Here is a 15115-nt window from a genome sequence, read left to right on the forward strand (position 1 = left end):
CAAGTGTTGTACTGAATGACTAGGTCTGAAAGTGATAATTACTTCCCCACTGCACAGACAAACTGATTTACATATTTATCAAAAGAAACTGGATGGCTCTGAGCATACTATGGGAATATTTGCATATTAATAACCTGAAATGTACAAAAGCTAAAATTAAGATAGGAGTGTCTTGATCTTAGTTATAAGTTTGTTTTAATACAAAGGTTTTAGTCAGTGGATTTTGTAATCAGATCACTGCATTAAAGTGAACTATCTTTTCTTCATCACAGAAAATCAACACAGAGATTAAAATTATTGTTAGCTTGTGAATGATGGTATGCAGAAGCTGTTTTCATAAGGTGAAAATCTTAGCCTTTGAGCCCTGAAAAGATGATTAACTGTGACAAAACCTTAAAATGCTGTAGCAGAAAGGGGCTCCCAAGAGGTTTGCTATGTAGTAAACCTATGGGTATATAGTCGAAAGACATCAATATACTTTCTGGGAGAAATATGGTATTCCAAATATTTATGCATGTAGCATTAATTTTTAGGATTTTATGCATTTATTCAAAGGCTTACTACTCACAGAGGTGAATGCCTGGAGCTGACTACAAGTTGTGATTCTGGTTTATGATGCTATTCAAAGCCAAACATGAGCAGCAGTAGCAAATTTTGAACAGCAAATAAAAACAATAAAACCTCAACATAATCAAATTACCTCTTCTAGGCAGTGATGTCATGGCTTATTTTCCCAGACTGATCTATTGGAATCTTTTTTCAATAATTGTCTCAATACTGATGTAAGTTTCTGGATACAAGAGAGGCATGGGAAAGTTTACTGGAGTTGGAAAATAGTGTTACATTAATAGGAATTTCCTTTACTGTCAATGGTCTTTTCTTGATACAGATCCTTAATCCTCCATCTGAAACATGTTTTTTCTTTGAATCCGGCAAACTGCTTTAAAGCTTTCGTCACAGGTAGAGAGACTGTTTTTTTCTAATGCCTATATTACACAGAGGTATTCTATTACCTCTAACTTCTTATTCACAATTTCATCAATATTCTAAATTATTTTGATTTCATACAAATAATATTTCTTTTCCATTGACTTGAAATGACAGTAAACTTTTGAATAAAATGCATTTGTTCATATGCTTGCTTGACTAAACACTTTTCCAAATCGCTAACATGTTTGTAAATACATTATTGTTTTTCAGTGTTTTTACCTTGTTTACAAATGAATAGCCATTTTTTATAAACCCTATCTCTTTTTGTAGATGCATACAGTAGCAGCTTTACATGAGTCAAAACTCAGTAATTATGATCATCATTAGCAAGGCTGGTTCAGCTACCATTCCGGCTGTGCTGGAGAAGTTGAAAAGCAGCATGGCGCTCTGTTTCTTTCCAAAGAACCGAGTCAATTGCTCTTCTCACTTTCACATGGCTATCACTCCACTGAAATTGGCATTTTCACATTCAGAATGAAACAATTCTTCATAATTTTACACAGCTTGAAGCAAGAATGGAGAGCGGAATTCAGAGAGCACTCCTCAGTACATTTCACAAGAAGCTTCATTTAAATTTTGGAACATTGATGTACTCATTAAAACAAGTAACATCTTAGTGCAGTCCTCAATCTGTTTTGTATCTTAAAAATATATAAACATAAGAAAAATGTCCAATGTCCTAACACCTTTGTTTGCTACAATGTTAGTTACCTACATTGCAGAATACATTCCTATAATGGCAGTGGTAGGAGTAGCTTGATCTGAAATTCTAGTTGCTAAATAGATGCAGAAATTATGGAGCTCCGTCAGCGAGATTGATTTGGATATTCAGAAATGTTGTCTTTCCAAATATATTCTGTTCGAATCAGAAAAGAAATAACTGGTACCATCCACATAGATCAGTATGGCAGTTAATTTTTCATTATGTGGCTTTCAAGCAAGGTATTTTAATTTAAACTCTTTCTTGTGTTAACAGGAGTCACAACATTCAAATGTACTTAAATGCGTCTCATCTCCTGGTAGCACACACTTTGCTGTTTACAGTTTTCATTCAAGTAGGTGCCAGTGTTCAAGATCAAAATAGAAATTGAAGGTTTGTTTGTGAGTGTGTAGTGACTGCCATACTCTGACAGTATTGTTTTTTGAATTACCATTATTAGTCCATCTGTACTGAAAAACAGTACAGATGGATTAATAGTTATACAGATATTGCTGCTAAGATAAATAGCCATTTTAGCATTCATTAGTTAAACCTAATGTAGGCAATCCTCTGTGTTTCAAAATCCTTTTGTAGGAAATGGAAGTTTTACCATTGAGTTTAACAACGGACTAGAATTTCTATGCATTCTAAAATTGGACATGTTTGAGTGTCAGAATTTAATATTTTTTTCAGAGTAAGCTGAGTTACTCAACATCATTAAAAAAATCATATTGTCTTACATTTAAATTTAATATTAACTTTTAAATTTAATTATCTGTGATAGTGAGACAATTTTCATTGCTTCTCATATCTTCCCAAATTAGTTGGGAAATCAAAGTGGTCATTATTGAATGATTACCAATGCCTTCAATCACCAGAGATCATTTAAAGTTATATACTGAGTGCCATTCTCATTTTATTTTCATTTTGGTTTATATACAAGATTAATTTGAAAGTTCAATTTCATCATGAACATGATGTATGTAAAAAAGAAAAAAGTTGTGCACATCACTGCACATATATTTCTTTGCACAATACTATTTATTGTCACTATCATAAAATCATATCTTGATGTAGGTTGGAAGGGAACTCTGAAGGTCATGTAGGCTGTATACCTACATATAATTTACTAATTTATCTTTGTACTCTACGTTTTTATCATCATTGGCACATTTTCAAGAGATATTGTAATCACTTAGCAATATATTCTCCAAACAGATTCAGAAGCCAATGGGAAATTGCCTCGTTCTTTTCTGGCACTAAGTCCATCCACTTCATGCAGCAAACGCGTGGCTTGTCAGATGGATCTGCATGATTTTCCCTCAACCCACCAGCTTTAAAATGTCAGCCTTTGTAACAGATTTTCTCAGCTCTGTTGGGAAATTTCAACACCCACAAGGCTTCAAAATTTACATAAACAAATTCTCCTACTCTTACATTTCTTCTTTGCTCCTACTTTACAAGCAAAACCAACAGGTATCTACTTAAATTTAGCAGATGATGTTTATTCTTGATCCAGTCATTTGAAAAATTAAGACAGTCAAACATTTTAAAAATACTGTTTTAAAATGATATAGCATTAAGAGGCAACTAGAAATAGTAGCATTAAAGTAAGGTAATTACTCCTTATCCAGAAAAAGAGCATAGCAACAGATACGGTAATCTGAAAACCATTTAGAAGGCTCTGTATTCCAAAGTTCTTATCTCATCCTCTTTGACACAATAATTGGGCATCAGATGATGAATTCATTCTTAGTGGTCAGGTTAGCAAATCAAAATTAACATTCAAATTGGACCATTCTTGGATGCTTAAGTAAAAGAATAAAGATAAAATGGTTATGAAGACAGAATTATCTTTATATGTTCTGAGATCCCTAAAGGACAGGTTCATTGTCAGGCTGATATGAAGAATTATATTCTTAAGCTTTGATCATTTCCCAGGACCAATAATTTTAGGTCCTAATCAGTATAAAATTCACTGGAGCAAGTTACAAAGAGAAGCTTCACTCTAATTCATACAGAAACACACTTCAAAGAATTCAGCCTAAATAGGTTTCAGTGTAATTTATATAACTGCAAGGCCCTCCACAGTGCCAAAGTAGTGTGAGGAGCCCTTTGTGAAAATGAAACATGAGTCCATGGTGCCTAAGAGGTACAAGACATATCCCTGTGGATGCTTCTTTTAAATGTGTGCACCTGGGTGTGTTTATTACCATGAATGTTTTCAGTTTAGTTGATGTTTTTCCATATGATATAAAGGGATAATTATTAGGCTTGATAATGAAACCATACATACTTTAAAGGTGCTACATGCATTCTCTTACTTTTTGTTTTGTCTAATATTCGCACTGAGATTTTTGCCATGTTGTCTCTATAGGTTGCTAGGCAGCAAACTGTGAGATCTGCTCTGCATGCTGACTCTTTCCTCAGTGCTACTAAATATCTTCAGTGGCTTGAATCTTCTTGCTAAGGGGTTTCCTTGACTGGGAGCAACTGCTTCCAAAAGTCAGCTGCTCTCTGTGGATTAGCCCTTCTCTCTGATGTGCACAGATCCTGTCATTCTGTTCTTCAAGAAACCCTGCAGCAACTGAGTCATGGTCCCGATTGCTACAAGGCCTGTGTGGTTGGTCCCTACTGTGTGCTGCATGTGCCAATTGCTGAACATAAGAGAGTTTATGTGAAAAGTGGCCTCAAAAAGGCATAACACACATATTTCTATGTGCCAAGGCTAATGAAAAAGTCATTTAAAGTCCCCAGTGTCCAGAGGAGGGCAACCAGGCTGGTGAGGGGCTTGGAACACAAGCCCTGTGAAGAACAGCTGAGGGAGCTTGGGATGTTCAGCCTGGACAACAGGAGACTCAGGGGTGACTTTATCACTCCCTGAATGGTGGCTGTATTCAGGTGGGGTTGTTGTCTTTTTCCAAGCAACAGCTGACAGAACAAGAGGACACAGTTTAAGTTGTATAAGGTCAAGTCTAGGTTAGCCATCAGAAAAAAAATTTTTCACTGAAAGAGTGATTGGGCACTGAAATTGTCTGGTCAGGGAAAGGGTGGAGTCACCATCCTTGGACATGTTTAAAAAATAGACTGGACACAGTACTCAGTGCCATGGTTTAGTTGATGAGGAAGCGTTAGGTTAGGTCATAGGTTGAATTTGATGATCCCAAAGGTCTTTTCCAGCCTAGTTCATTCTGTGATTCTTAAGCCTGTCCTTTGTTTCTTTTATTTTTTCTTTTTTTTTTCTTTTTTCTTTTTTTTTCTTTTTTTTTTTTTTTTTTTTTCACTTAGGGCAAGTTCTGAATGTGCTGGAGAGGCATAATCTGAGTGACAAAAGTCTTGTATACTTTACATCTGACCAAGGGGCTCATGTTGAAGAAATATCCAGTGCTGGAGAAGTCCATGGAGGATACAATGGCATATATAAAGGTGAATATTCTCTGATTGTTCTCGAAAAATGTAAGAAAAAGCATGTCCTTGGGTTTGCACCAAAACTGTAATGTAGTATGTGGCCAAGGTCAAAATCTTTCATGTATTCAAAATAAAGTAAAAATGTTTGTTTTTATTCTTTCTAATGAAATTCAATGAGTCGTCTTGTTTCTTTATGAGAGATTAATTTATTTTCATTCTTTCACTAGGTAGAGGCTGAGTAGTTTGTTTTCCACTCATATTTCAAGGGTCAAGATCAAAGAAACCCAGCAAACTCATAGTAGTTGAGCCTGAAGGCATCTCCCAAGGTCTGCAGTCCCAACCCCTGCAGAGCAGGGTCAGCTATAACATACTGCTCAGGATTGTATCTAGTTAAGTTATGAAAATCTCCAGTGATGGAAACTTCATAGCCTCCTTGGGCAACTTTCTCTAGTGTTGGATCACACTCACCATAAAAAACCCACTTTTTCTTATGTTTAAATGGAGTTTTGTGTGGTTTAGTTTGTGTCCATTGCCTCTTGTCCTGTCAGTGGCCCCCCACTAAAAGGAGTCAAGCTCTGTCCTCTTTACTCAGATAAATCCATGTAATCCCTACAGATGGATAAGATCCTGGTAAGCATTTTCTTCTCCAGGATGAACATTTTTCTCAGCCTCTCCTCATATATTGAATGCTCCAATCACTTAATCATTCATCACCTTCGTTCAAACTCATTCCAGTATGCCCATGAACCTTGTACTGGGGATTTCTGCACTTGAACCCAGTGCTCCAGGTATGTCTCAGCAGTGCTGAGCAGAGAGCAGGACTGCCCTGAAGTGTTCTTCCTACTGCAGTGCAGAGTGATGTTGTCCTTCGTTGCCAGAAGGGCACATTGCTGTCTCATGTTCAGCTGATTGCTCATTAGAACCCTCCAGTCCCTCTCTGCAGAGCTGCTTTCCAGCCAGCTACTCCTCAGCCTTTGCTTTGCTAGAGGTTGCTGCTGTGAAGATTCTGGACTTGATATTTCCTTTGCTGCAATTAATGGGGTTCCTTTTGGCCCATTTCTCCAAGTCTATCAAAGTCCCTTTGAAAGGTAACACAATCTTCTAGTCTTGCCAGATTTGTATCACCTGCAAAACTTCCAAAAGGAAAAAAATTCAGGCATCTAGAGAAAGCAGTAACCATACAGAGAGGTTTTCAAGCAAGAGGACCCCACAGTTTTTACTCAGTAGGTATCTGACTGAGAAATGACCCTTACATTTTAAGAGAGCTTCAAAGAAAATGCTACATGAGAAAAACAAGGAATTCCAAAGTGGTGAGGTCTATCAGATGGGTCCCCTTGGGCTAACACCAGAGTGAAATATATCTTGAACATTAGCACATAGGCCTTGCATAGTGATTTAAGTAATTAAGGAACCATATGGTTACATATCTGTAGCCGTAGGCACAGCCTGAGGTGTTTTAGAAGCTCTAAAAAATATTTGCCTTCTAGTGTGCCAGACATAAGGTACAGGATAAATTATAAGGAAGCAAAAAAATACACTTGGGAATATGTCTTCTTGAAGAACTTTGATTAAATGGAGTCTCTCTCAAGCCTTGCAAAATTTTGTATTCATACTTACAGTGCAGAGAAAAAGTTGAAATAGATCTTACCTGGAATAAGAAACAAAATCTGGTTGAATAGGTTTAGTTGGGTAATAATGGGGCTTTTTTTTTGAAAAAAATGAAAAATTGTGTAGTTTGCAGTTAACACCTCTGCTGTGCTGACAAATGGATTAGAAAATAATCACAATGTAAGAAGCAAAATTATTATTTGATGAGAAACATTTTTAATAAATAAAAATTAAAATATCCATGCAATTAATTGAATATACTTTTAACATTTTAAAATACAATTAATTCTGCTTTACATTCCACTCCCTCCATCTCAAAATCAGTCCTTAATTTAACAGGTATATTGTGCATCATTTTCAAAAGGACTGAGGTAAAAATGATAAATTAGTTGCATAACTAGCAATTTTCATACATAGGAATTTATTAATATTAAAAGTCATGTGATGTGCGTGATGAAAATTGTCTGTACATCTCTGTCAGAGTTTATGAGAAACAGACCTGTGAAGCCCCAGAAATAGCAATGAGCCTAAAAAAGCAGAAGGACCATCTTTATGCTGCTTGTGCTTATGTGTCCACACACCAGGAATTTGCTTCCTTTGGTGTGTAAAGACCTGTGAGACACACATATCCTTTCTGCCTCCCTGTCTCAGCTAGTCCATCTCCACTATTTATCTTTTTGTCTCTGAGTGCTGTATGAATGCAAATATGAATCAAGCCACTTGACCCTCTTATCAGAGCTGGAGCAGTATGCTCAGCAATAATTGGTTCTGCCCTAAAATCAAAAGCTCTTAACTGATCTCTGCAATGCTAACTCACTAATTTCTCTTGGTACCTTGCCAAATAAGTACCAATAATAAAAATTAAGAGGGGTTTGGAGAGTTAAGCTAGTGCTGCAAAACTCAAAGTAAAAAGGGGAAATTGTTGTCTGAAGGTTTTATTACTCTGGATTCTAACTACAGACAGTCCACCATAAATTTGGATAGTTAGAAATCAGAGCTAACCAATTGCTGTCCTACACAATCTGGTTTATTTCTGCAGTATTCCTTTTCAGAAGACATTACATAGTAATACTGAAGTGATGGATCAAAATCTCTTTCCAGTGGCCTTTTTCTGATGGTTGGTTATCAGGATCTGTGTAGTAAATAAAATGCCTAAGAAGATCCCAATCCTAGACAGTATGACCTTGGTTTAAAATGTGAATCCTGACAATTTCGATTCTACCAAGATTCTTAACATTAATTATATAATTTTTTATCATATAAAGATGAATTCCCACTTTGAGTCCTTCTAAAATCTGAGCATAGCCTCTAGCACTTATCCATGAGAGCACAGTTCTTTCATTTTCTAGTATAAAATGGGAGAGTTGCAAATTTCATGGAACATCTTGAAGTTTAATAACGTGTTCTCACTGATATAGCATAAAGGAGGGAAAATTTTAATTTTTCCCTAGTTTAGATTTGTTTTGTATACTTTTACTGTGGCTCTTGGCAGAGGCAAAATTCAGAAGATAACTCTCTTTCATCTCTCTTATGATTTTTAATTTATGAGTTTTTACTTGTTCATAATTTTTTGTTATTTTCCTGTGTGAATTACTTCCCTTTCAAAACTGAAGTAAATATACTAAAATGGTACGTGCAGTATCAAGGTACCTTACTATTTTTTTTTAGGTATTTTTGCAAAAGGACACAGGCTGTTTGTTTTATGTTTTTGTTTCCTAGTCAGATTTTGATTCATGACAATCCTTTGTCTCCTAACCCTTGATTAATGTTCCTTAGTAACTTTTCCTGAAGGTCTTTGCTAAAGGTCTTTCAAAGGTTTAAATCTAGATACAGATCCTAAAACAAAAAATAGTGGTTATTTTAGTAGGAATTTCTTTGCAACTGAAGGCCTTCTTACATGAACTCATTAGATACTCCTGGGAATTGTACAAGACACTATTAAAATAATTTTAATTAAATTAAAAATATTAACAGCTTAATTAATACATTAATATTAACAATTTTATATTGAAATTTGGAAAGTAATAGGTGTAACTGGAATGTCTTTTTAAAATTTTCTATGCAATTTTTCCAGTCTGTTTTTTTTCAGTTCTGTAATATTTGTCTGTTGAAAGTGTAGAACATTAAGGTACTGCTTGTATAAATGATTTCCAGGATACCTGCACTGACTTCTTCTTAGGTATTTTTCACTAGCTGCTTCACTGAAGCATGTCCATTTGATGTAGTCGCCATAGCTTTTCTTTAGGAGCAGAAGTAAGATTAATTTTTCCATATACTTTGGATTTCTACTTTCAAATAAGAGGAGTAGAATGAATAAGTGAATAGAATTTCTTCTATATTAACAAGATGTGTAAAGTGGCTGATTTAAAGAAAGCCATTATATTCTTCTTTGATATCCTGAGATTTTGATTCAAAATACTTTGTGGTAATTTCTATTTAGTTTCTTAGTAAGTAATTTCTTGAATTAGCCTCAGTGTGCTATCATATATATATATATATATATATATATATATATATATATACATGTGTGTGTGTGTATTCTTATATACACACATATACATAATTTATATCAGTAAACAAGGAAGGCAATAGAAACTTTTCTCTACACTTTTTCTCACTATAGTATTTTAGTATTTCACTGGTACATATGCAGATAGTACAAGTCCTCCCTTGCTATCACTTGTTGACATCTGTCCCACTTTGTCAGATACTGGATTTTCTGTTCAATCTCCTTACATCTTACTGTCTTTTGGCTATGTAAATTTTGCATGTACCTCAGACCTGCATTAGAAACAGTTTTTCTTTGTACTTATGAAGCATTTAGCACAATACAGACACTTGGCTACTGTCCTGCTGCCAGAGTCATGAGTGAGTGCAGAGTGGGTCTGCTGATAATGGAAGTGGAGCCAAACACTGATAAAGCCAGACTGTGTGAATATTAATTTTAAGTGCTTTTTTTTTGCCTTAGAAATATATATATCATAATTATTTGTTAATATCCATAAAAATAATAATTAATGTCTCCTAAGGACTTAGACCCTGATTTTTTAAAAAATCTGCTATAGGTCTGTGAAACTAAAACAAGAAATGAATACACAGGTTTTTTAAAATGTATTACTGTCAAACAAGTTTAGATATTACAGTGATAAGTTACTTCAGCAGGATTTCTTAAAGTTGTTAGTAAATATTTTCTTCCTGTAAACCACAGAGAAATCAAGCTGACCATTACTTTGACCCCAGGAATCATGCTATGGCATATCTAGTAACATCTGTTGGAGTTTTCTTTTGACTTGAAATAAAGCAGTAGTTGTCTTTTTTTTCAAATGTACTGTATTTTTATAGTCTCTCTGATGTGATCCAGATTTTTAAATAATCAACCCATATTGTAATTTTGACTGAAACAAAAAGTATCCTCAGAGATAATTTCATTTGACTGGAAGAAATATTAGATGAGAAACATCCAAACAAACCATATCGATTCCATTCACCTGTACAAGAATAGCTCAGATTATCATAAATAAAATTAACAAAAACAGTACATGAAACAAGTTAAAAATCAGTAAGAGTAAAGTTGTCATTGAAAATAAATTGTTGTTCAACCATTTTATAAAGTAAACAATAGTAACCAGTCTTGATTGTTGATATTTGTGGCACTAAGTCCAGTATAGATGGGTAGAGTAATTAATGTTGTGTTTCTCTATCATTCAAGAGAATAAATTGAGTTTGGAAGCTTTGTTTTTAGAATATATGAAGGAAAAGGTAGTATGGTTATAATCCAGGTGATTTAAGAAAGTTATTTCAAATAGTTTTTTCATTGATCATTCATAATGTTAATAGTGATTTACTGCAGAGTTCTCCTTTATATATCATCCTTTGTAAAAGCTCTATTGCCAGGGTTAGGTAATAGCAGTCAATTTAAACCAGAGGGGGAAAAAATATATCTTCTTTTAGCTAAGATTTGAAATGAGGTTAAAATGGAAATTTGACATCATGTTGTGGATGACTGCAGAGAGTTATGTCTGTATTTTGCCTGGTCCTGCAGATTTTTCAGGAAAGGTGAATGTAGGCTATTGTTCAATATAACACTGAAAGGTGCAACTACTCAGTAAGCATAGATGACTAAGCAGGAGAATACAGACTCGTGTATTTTGTGCTGTTTGAGAAACACTTTTAGAAGACTTTAAGAGAACAAAAATACCAAAAAGGTAGGTTGCCTAGATTTTGAAAGCAAATAGGCTACTAGGTTTCAGTCTTTTATCTGTTTCTATGTTGTCAAGTCTGACCAAAATAAAAAACTAATGAACCAGGTCCTTAAATATCAAGAGATTTTGTTTCAAAATAATGATTTTTTTAAAATTTATTTTTTATTTTATTAGCCATTCAGATGTTTGCTACATGTTTCAAGCATCAGCAGTATAACCTTGATTTTTTTTCAATAAGGAAAAAATAAACTGATATCTTGAACAAAGTTTTAACAGCTAGAGTTTTAAAGATGAGAAATGTCCAGGGATTTTTAATCGGGTATGAGTATTAAGCACCTGCAGTTGCTAAGCACAATTCTAATAAAAATGAACACCATGTAAGCAGAGATAATAGAAGACAATCTTCTGCAATGACCTGTAATTCCTGCCCTGATTCTCTGCTATTCCCAGTCTCCAGAGATGTAAAAAAAAATTATGCTCCAATTAGCCTTTTGAAAGGGAAACAGCAGTCACTTCTTCATAGACGTAAGTAGGAAGAAAGCCCTGCTGTGGAATCCATTTTGCTTTTCTATCTTACAGCAGGGCATCAGGGTTTGTGGAGTGTTCCTTTGTACTTGGGTAATGTGCAATTTTTCTGTCCTTTTCTGCTGATTCAAGAAAATTGTACTGTGAACCTAAGAACTGTGAAAGTGACCAAATATCTAGGTTTTAAGAATCACAGCATGTGTGAAAATCACATTTACCACTACTTTGAAATTTCTCTGTCTTCAGATTATACAGGAGACAACAGTATATGAAGACTTTATTTAAACATCTACTCTAGCTAGCACTCTTACTTGGTTCAGACAGGCACACAGAAATGAAAGGAACATCATGCCTAAAGCTACCTGAGGCATAGATCAACTCTTAGTGTTGTCTGTTTGTTGATACCCTTCATCCATAGAGCTGCTGTCATGTATACACAGAATTAGGATCTGGCTCGTGAACTAAATCACCTCCCTGATGTATCTGTTCACTAAAAGTATGTTCATTTGAGGATATCTGTAATTTTATGGCCTTATGCTTGTATTTTTATTTGGATTAACCAGCTCCCAGTCAGGATTTTCTATGTACCATAGCTCAGTCAGGTTACTAGTCTTTCCTGCTGTGTAACACCTAATTACCACCAAACGCTGAAAAACTTAATGGCTGTTGTACAGGGGTGGAGGCATCTTTTCTACAGAAGGTGGACACAGTCTATTGCCATCTGCACTGATCTTGACCCAGCAACATTAACAACTGAGCAGCATACTTTTGGGTGAATACTTTTTTCTGGTGACAGGTGTTCTACATGTCCCCAAATAACACTTTATGAACTTAAATCTACATTTTCTTCAGAGTTGTGTTTTAAAAATAGTATTTTTCTAGAATGTAAACAAAAATAGGACATGCATCTCATTCTTGCCTAGGTAATCACAAACTACATCATGAGAATGGAATTGCATTTAACTCAGACATGACAGTAAACTTTTAAGAGTTTTCTAGAAGACAGACAATCTAGTTGAGATCTGATCTTGACACTTTAAAAAAAAAACAACTTAAGCAAATATTGTTGCTTGACATAAGGCTTAATATTAAAAAGTTCAACTTTTCTGATATCAGACTAGATGTGTCCCTGTCTATTCAATATTATGAGTTCTGATAAAGCCTATGAAAAAAAAATAAGCAAAAATCTGATATAACAAAGAATATTGACCTAATAGCCTTTCGGTTACAAGAAAAGAAAAAGGTAAACTTATACAAAAAAAGAGTTGTCTCTCTTGAAGTTACTACTTATCTTTACAGTGAAATTCCTGTAGAAAACCAGGTGGATTCTGAACCCTCTTTGCTGAAATGGAAAAGATCATGGAGAAGTCAGTAAAATACACAGCATGTATAACAAGGCCTGGGGTCAATACCAAAGGTATTGACATCTATGAGGGATCTTGGGTGTTTAGGATGTTGAAGAAACAGAACTTTTGAAATATTTTGTTGTAATAATTTTTTTCTTTTCTCTTCTTTTCTTTTTTTTACTTGAAAAAGGGAGATACAGAAAAAAAAATAGTCGTGTAGTAGTTTTGACTGAACCATTAATTGCTATTTGATTCACTTAATGGCAGAAGTCCAACCCATATATTCCTGTTTTTTCCAGATATTTTAATTGTATAAAATAATCTCAATTTATTTCCAAATGGCCCTGACAGTGTTTAACCATATCCAAAACCCATCTGTTTGACAGAGGTTTCTTTTTCAAGTGATATATTAATTTCAAAGGTCACCCTGAAATGCTCTACATAGTCACAACTGTGCAGGTAATAGCATTGTGATGCCTCTTCAAACAGAGCCATGTCAATTATTTATTCAGTAATGGTGAACATGCTGTCAGAGAACAAACCCATTGCCCTTCTGCAAAAGGTGCTGGGAGGACTCAGTAGTGATGGATCGTGTAGAAACAGTAAATGACTGCAAGTCACTGTTGAGGGCAATCAGTTGATAGCACATTTGATGCAATTGTGTTGGTTTAGAACACAAAAAGTTCTTCACAGTATCCTGAAAGTTATCATCACTGAAGTGCATTTCTTTCTAATGCATTGAAGTGGAGAATTCAGTAACATACTTAAATTAGTACTTCCTTCTATATAAAGTCATTAAGCACCATTTTAAATAAAATGTCATGCAACCTCTCTGGGTTCATACCTCAGACATCTAAGTATAGCTCTTTTCTTGGATTCCTGTTTATTGGTTACAGGTTCATATGTCTGTGGGACACACTATCTAGGCCAATTCCTATGTGAGAATTCCAGTGAAGTGCTCTTTAATCTGCTACAACTACTTTTATTTGGTGTAATTTAAATTTTAAATTTATTTTTTTTATTTTGGTGTAATTTTAAATTTTATAAGCTCTGTCAAAGACATATTAGTAAATTTACAATGAGAGAGTACTACAGAAGGTAGAAAATCCAGAAAATTAAGAATAGGACAAATTTGTCTAATGGAAATATTCTAGCCAGACAGAATGTTTAATATTTGGAAATTGAATCTTATGGGGTAGCATTATCAAATAAGAAATTGATTTCTCAGCAAACAAAACTAAATTTTTCAGGTGGAAAATCAACAAACTGGGAAGGAGGTATTCGTGTCCCAGGTCTTCTCCGTTGGCCTGGAGTGGTACAGGCTGGTGCCTATATTGATGAGCCAACGAGTAACATGGATATATTTCCTACCATTGTTCAACTTGCAGATGCACAGTTACCCTCTGACAGGTATGCTCTGTAGTCATCTCTGGTTTAGAGGAAGTGTCATGAGTGTTTTATTCATTCTGGTGATATCTATTAAGATAGAGGTGAGAATGTAAATATGAAACTAGGTTTTATACTTGCAATATTATGTTGTCTCTTTTTCATATTGACATACTGATAATATTTTACAGAAATGTTGTATGTAAATACACCTTAACTCACAGAACAAGCACCAAGCACCAAAAAGATAACAAAACACCATCAGATCAATGTACAGTCAAATCAAACTTGGAATTACTTATTAAAAGTAAAAATGAATGTATCAAAAAAGATTCTGTTCTGCATGGGTGAATTTGGTGGAAAAAGAAACTATAAGTGTAAATTACTTTAAACTTCATGAGTTTAGTCTTGACCTGCTTAATATCACAAAACACATAAAAATGCCAACTAGACTAGGCTTTTCTCACAGTTTTGTTTGGGGTTTTTTGTTTTGTTTGGCCTTTTTTTTTCTCTATACCTAGTTAGTCAAAATAATCCCATACAGGGTTTTGCAGCCTGATAAGAAAGCCACTGGACTTCACAATTCATAAGATGCTTTCCTGATGCTGCTACATCCCCAGGCTTTATCTTGTTTGTGAGATACACAGTCTCAGTGGCAAGGTGCCTCTGCCTAAATGCTGTTGTTATCCAAAATCAGTAAGTAGAGAAACCTGTTGATATGTGTATGCTTTGAACACATTGATCACTCACAAACAGCTTTTGAGCACTAAGTGTCAAGAATCCACATGGGGAAGCCCAGTGGTGAGCAGTCACTCCGCTAATGATTATTCATTGAGTGTTTGAAGGAAATGACAGGGCAGGACAAGTCTAAGACATTAAAAATTAGTCAGGTTGGTCCTGAGAGACGCTCTACAAGCAGTAATTATGTCAAACCTCAGAACTTCTGACTG

The 15115-nt window shown here is 34.8% G+C and overlaps 1 protein-coding gene across 1 annotated transcript in view; it reads left to right on the plus strand.

Moving 5' to 3' along the window:
* Positions 1 to 15115, plus strand: part of STS (steroid sulfatase) — a 107112-nt gene that overhangs the window by 63162 nt on the left and 28835 nt on the right. The window contains exons 8-9 of the mRNA XM_077781587.1: positions 4979 to 5116; positions 14030 to 14189. Coding sequence (XP_077637713.1) covers positions 4979 to 5116; positions 14030 to 14189 — 298 coding nt within the window. The remainder of the gene's footprint in view (positions 1 to 4978; positions 5117 to 14029; positions 14190 to 15115) is intronic.

This window comes from Lonchura striata, chromosome 2 (assembly GCF_046129695.1).
Source record: "Lonchura striata isolate bLonStr1 chromosome 2, bLonStr1.mat, whole genome shotgun sequence".
In the NCBI taxonomy this organism is placed as follows: Eukaryota; Metazoa; Chordata; class Aves; order Passeriformes; family Estrildidae; genus Lonchura; species Lonchura striata.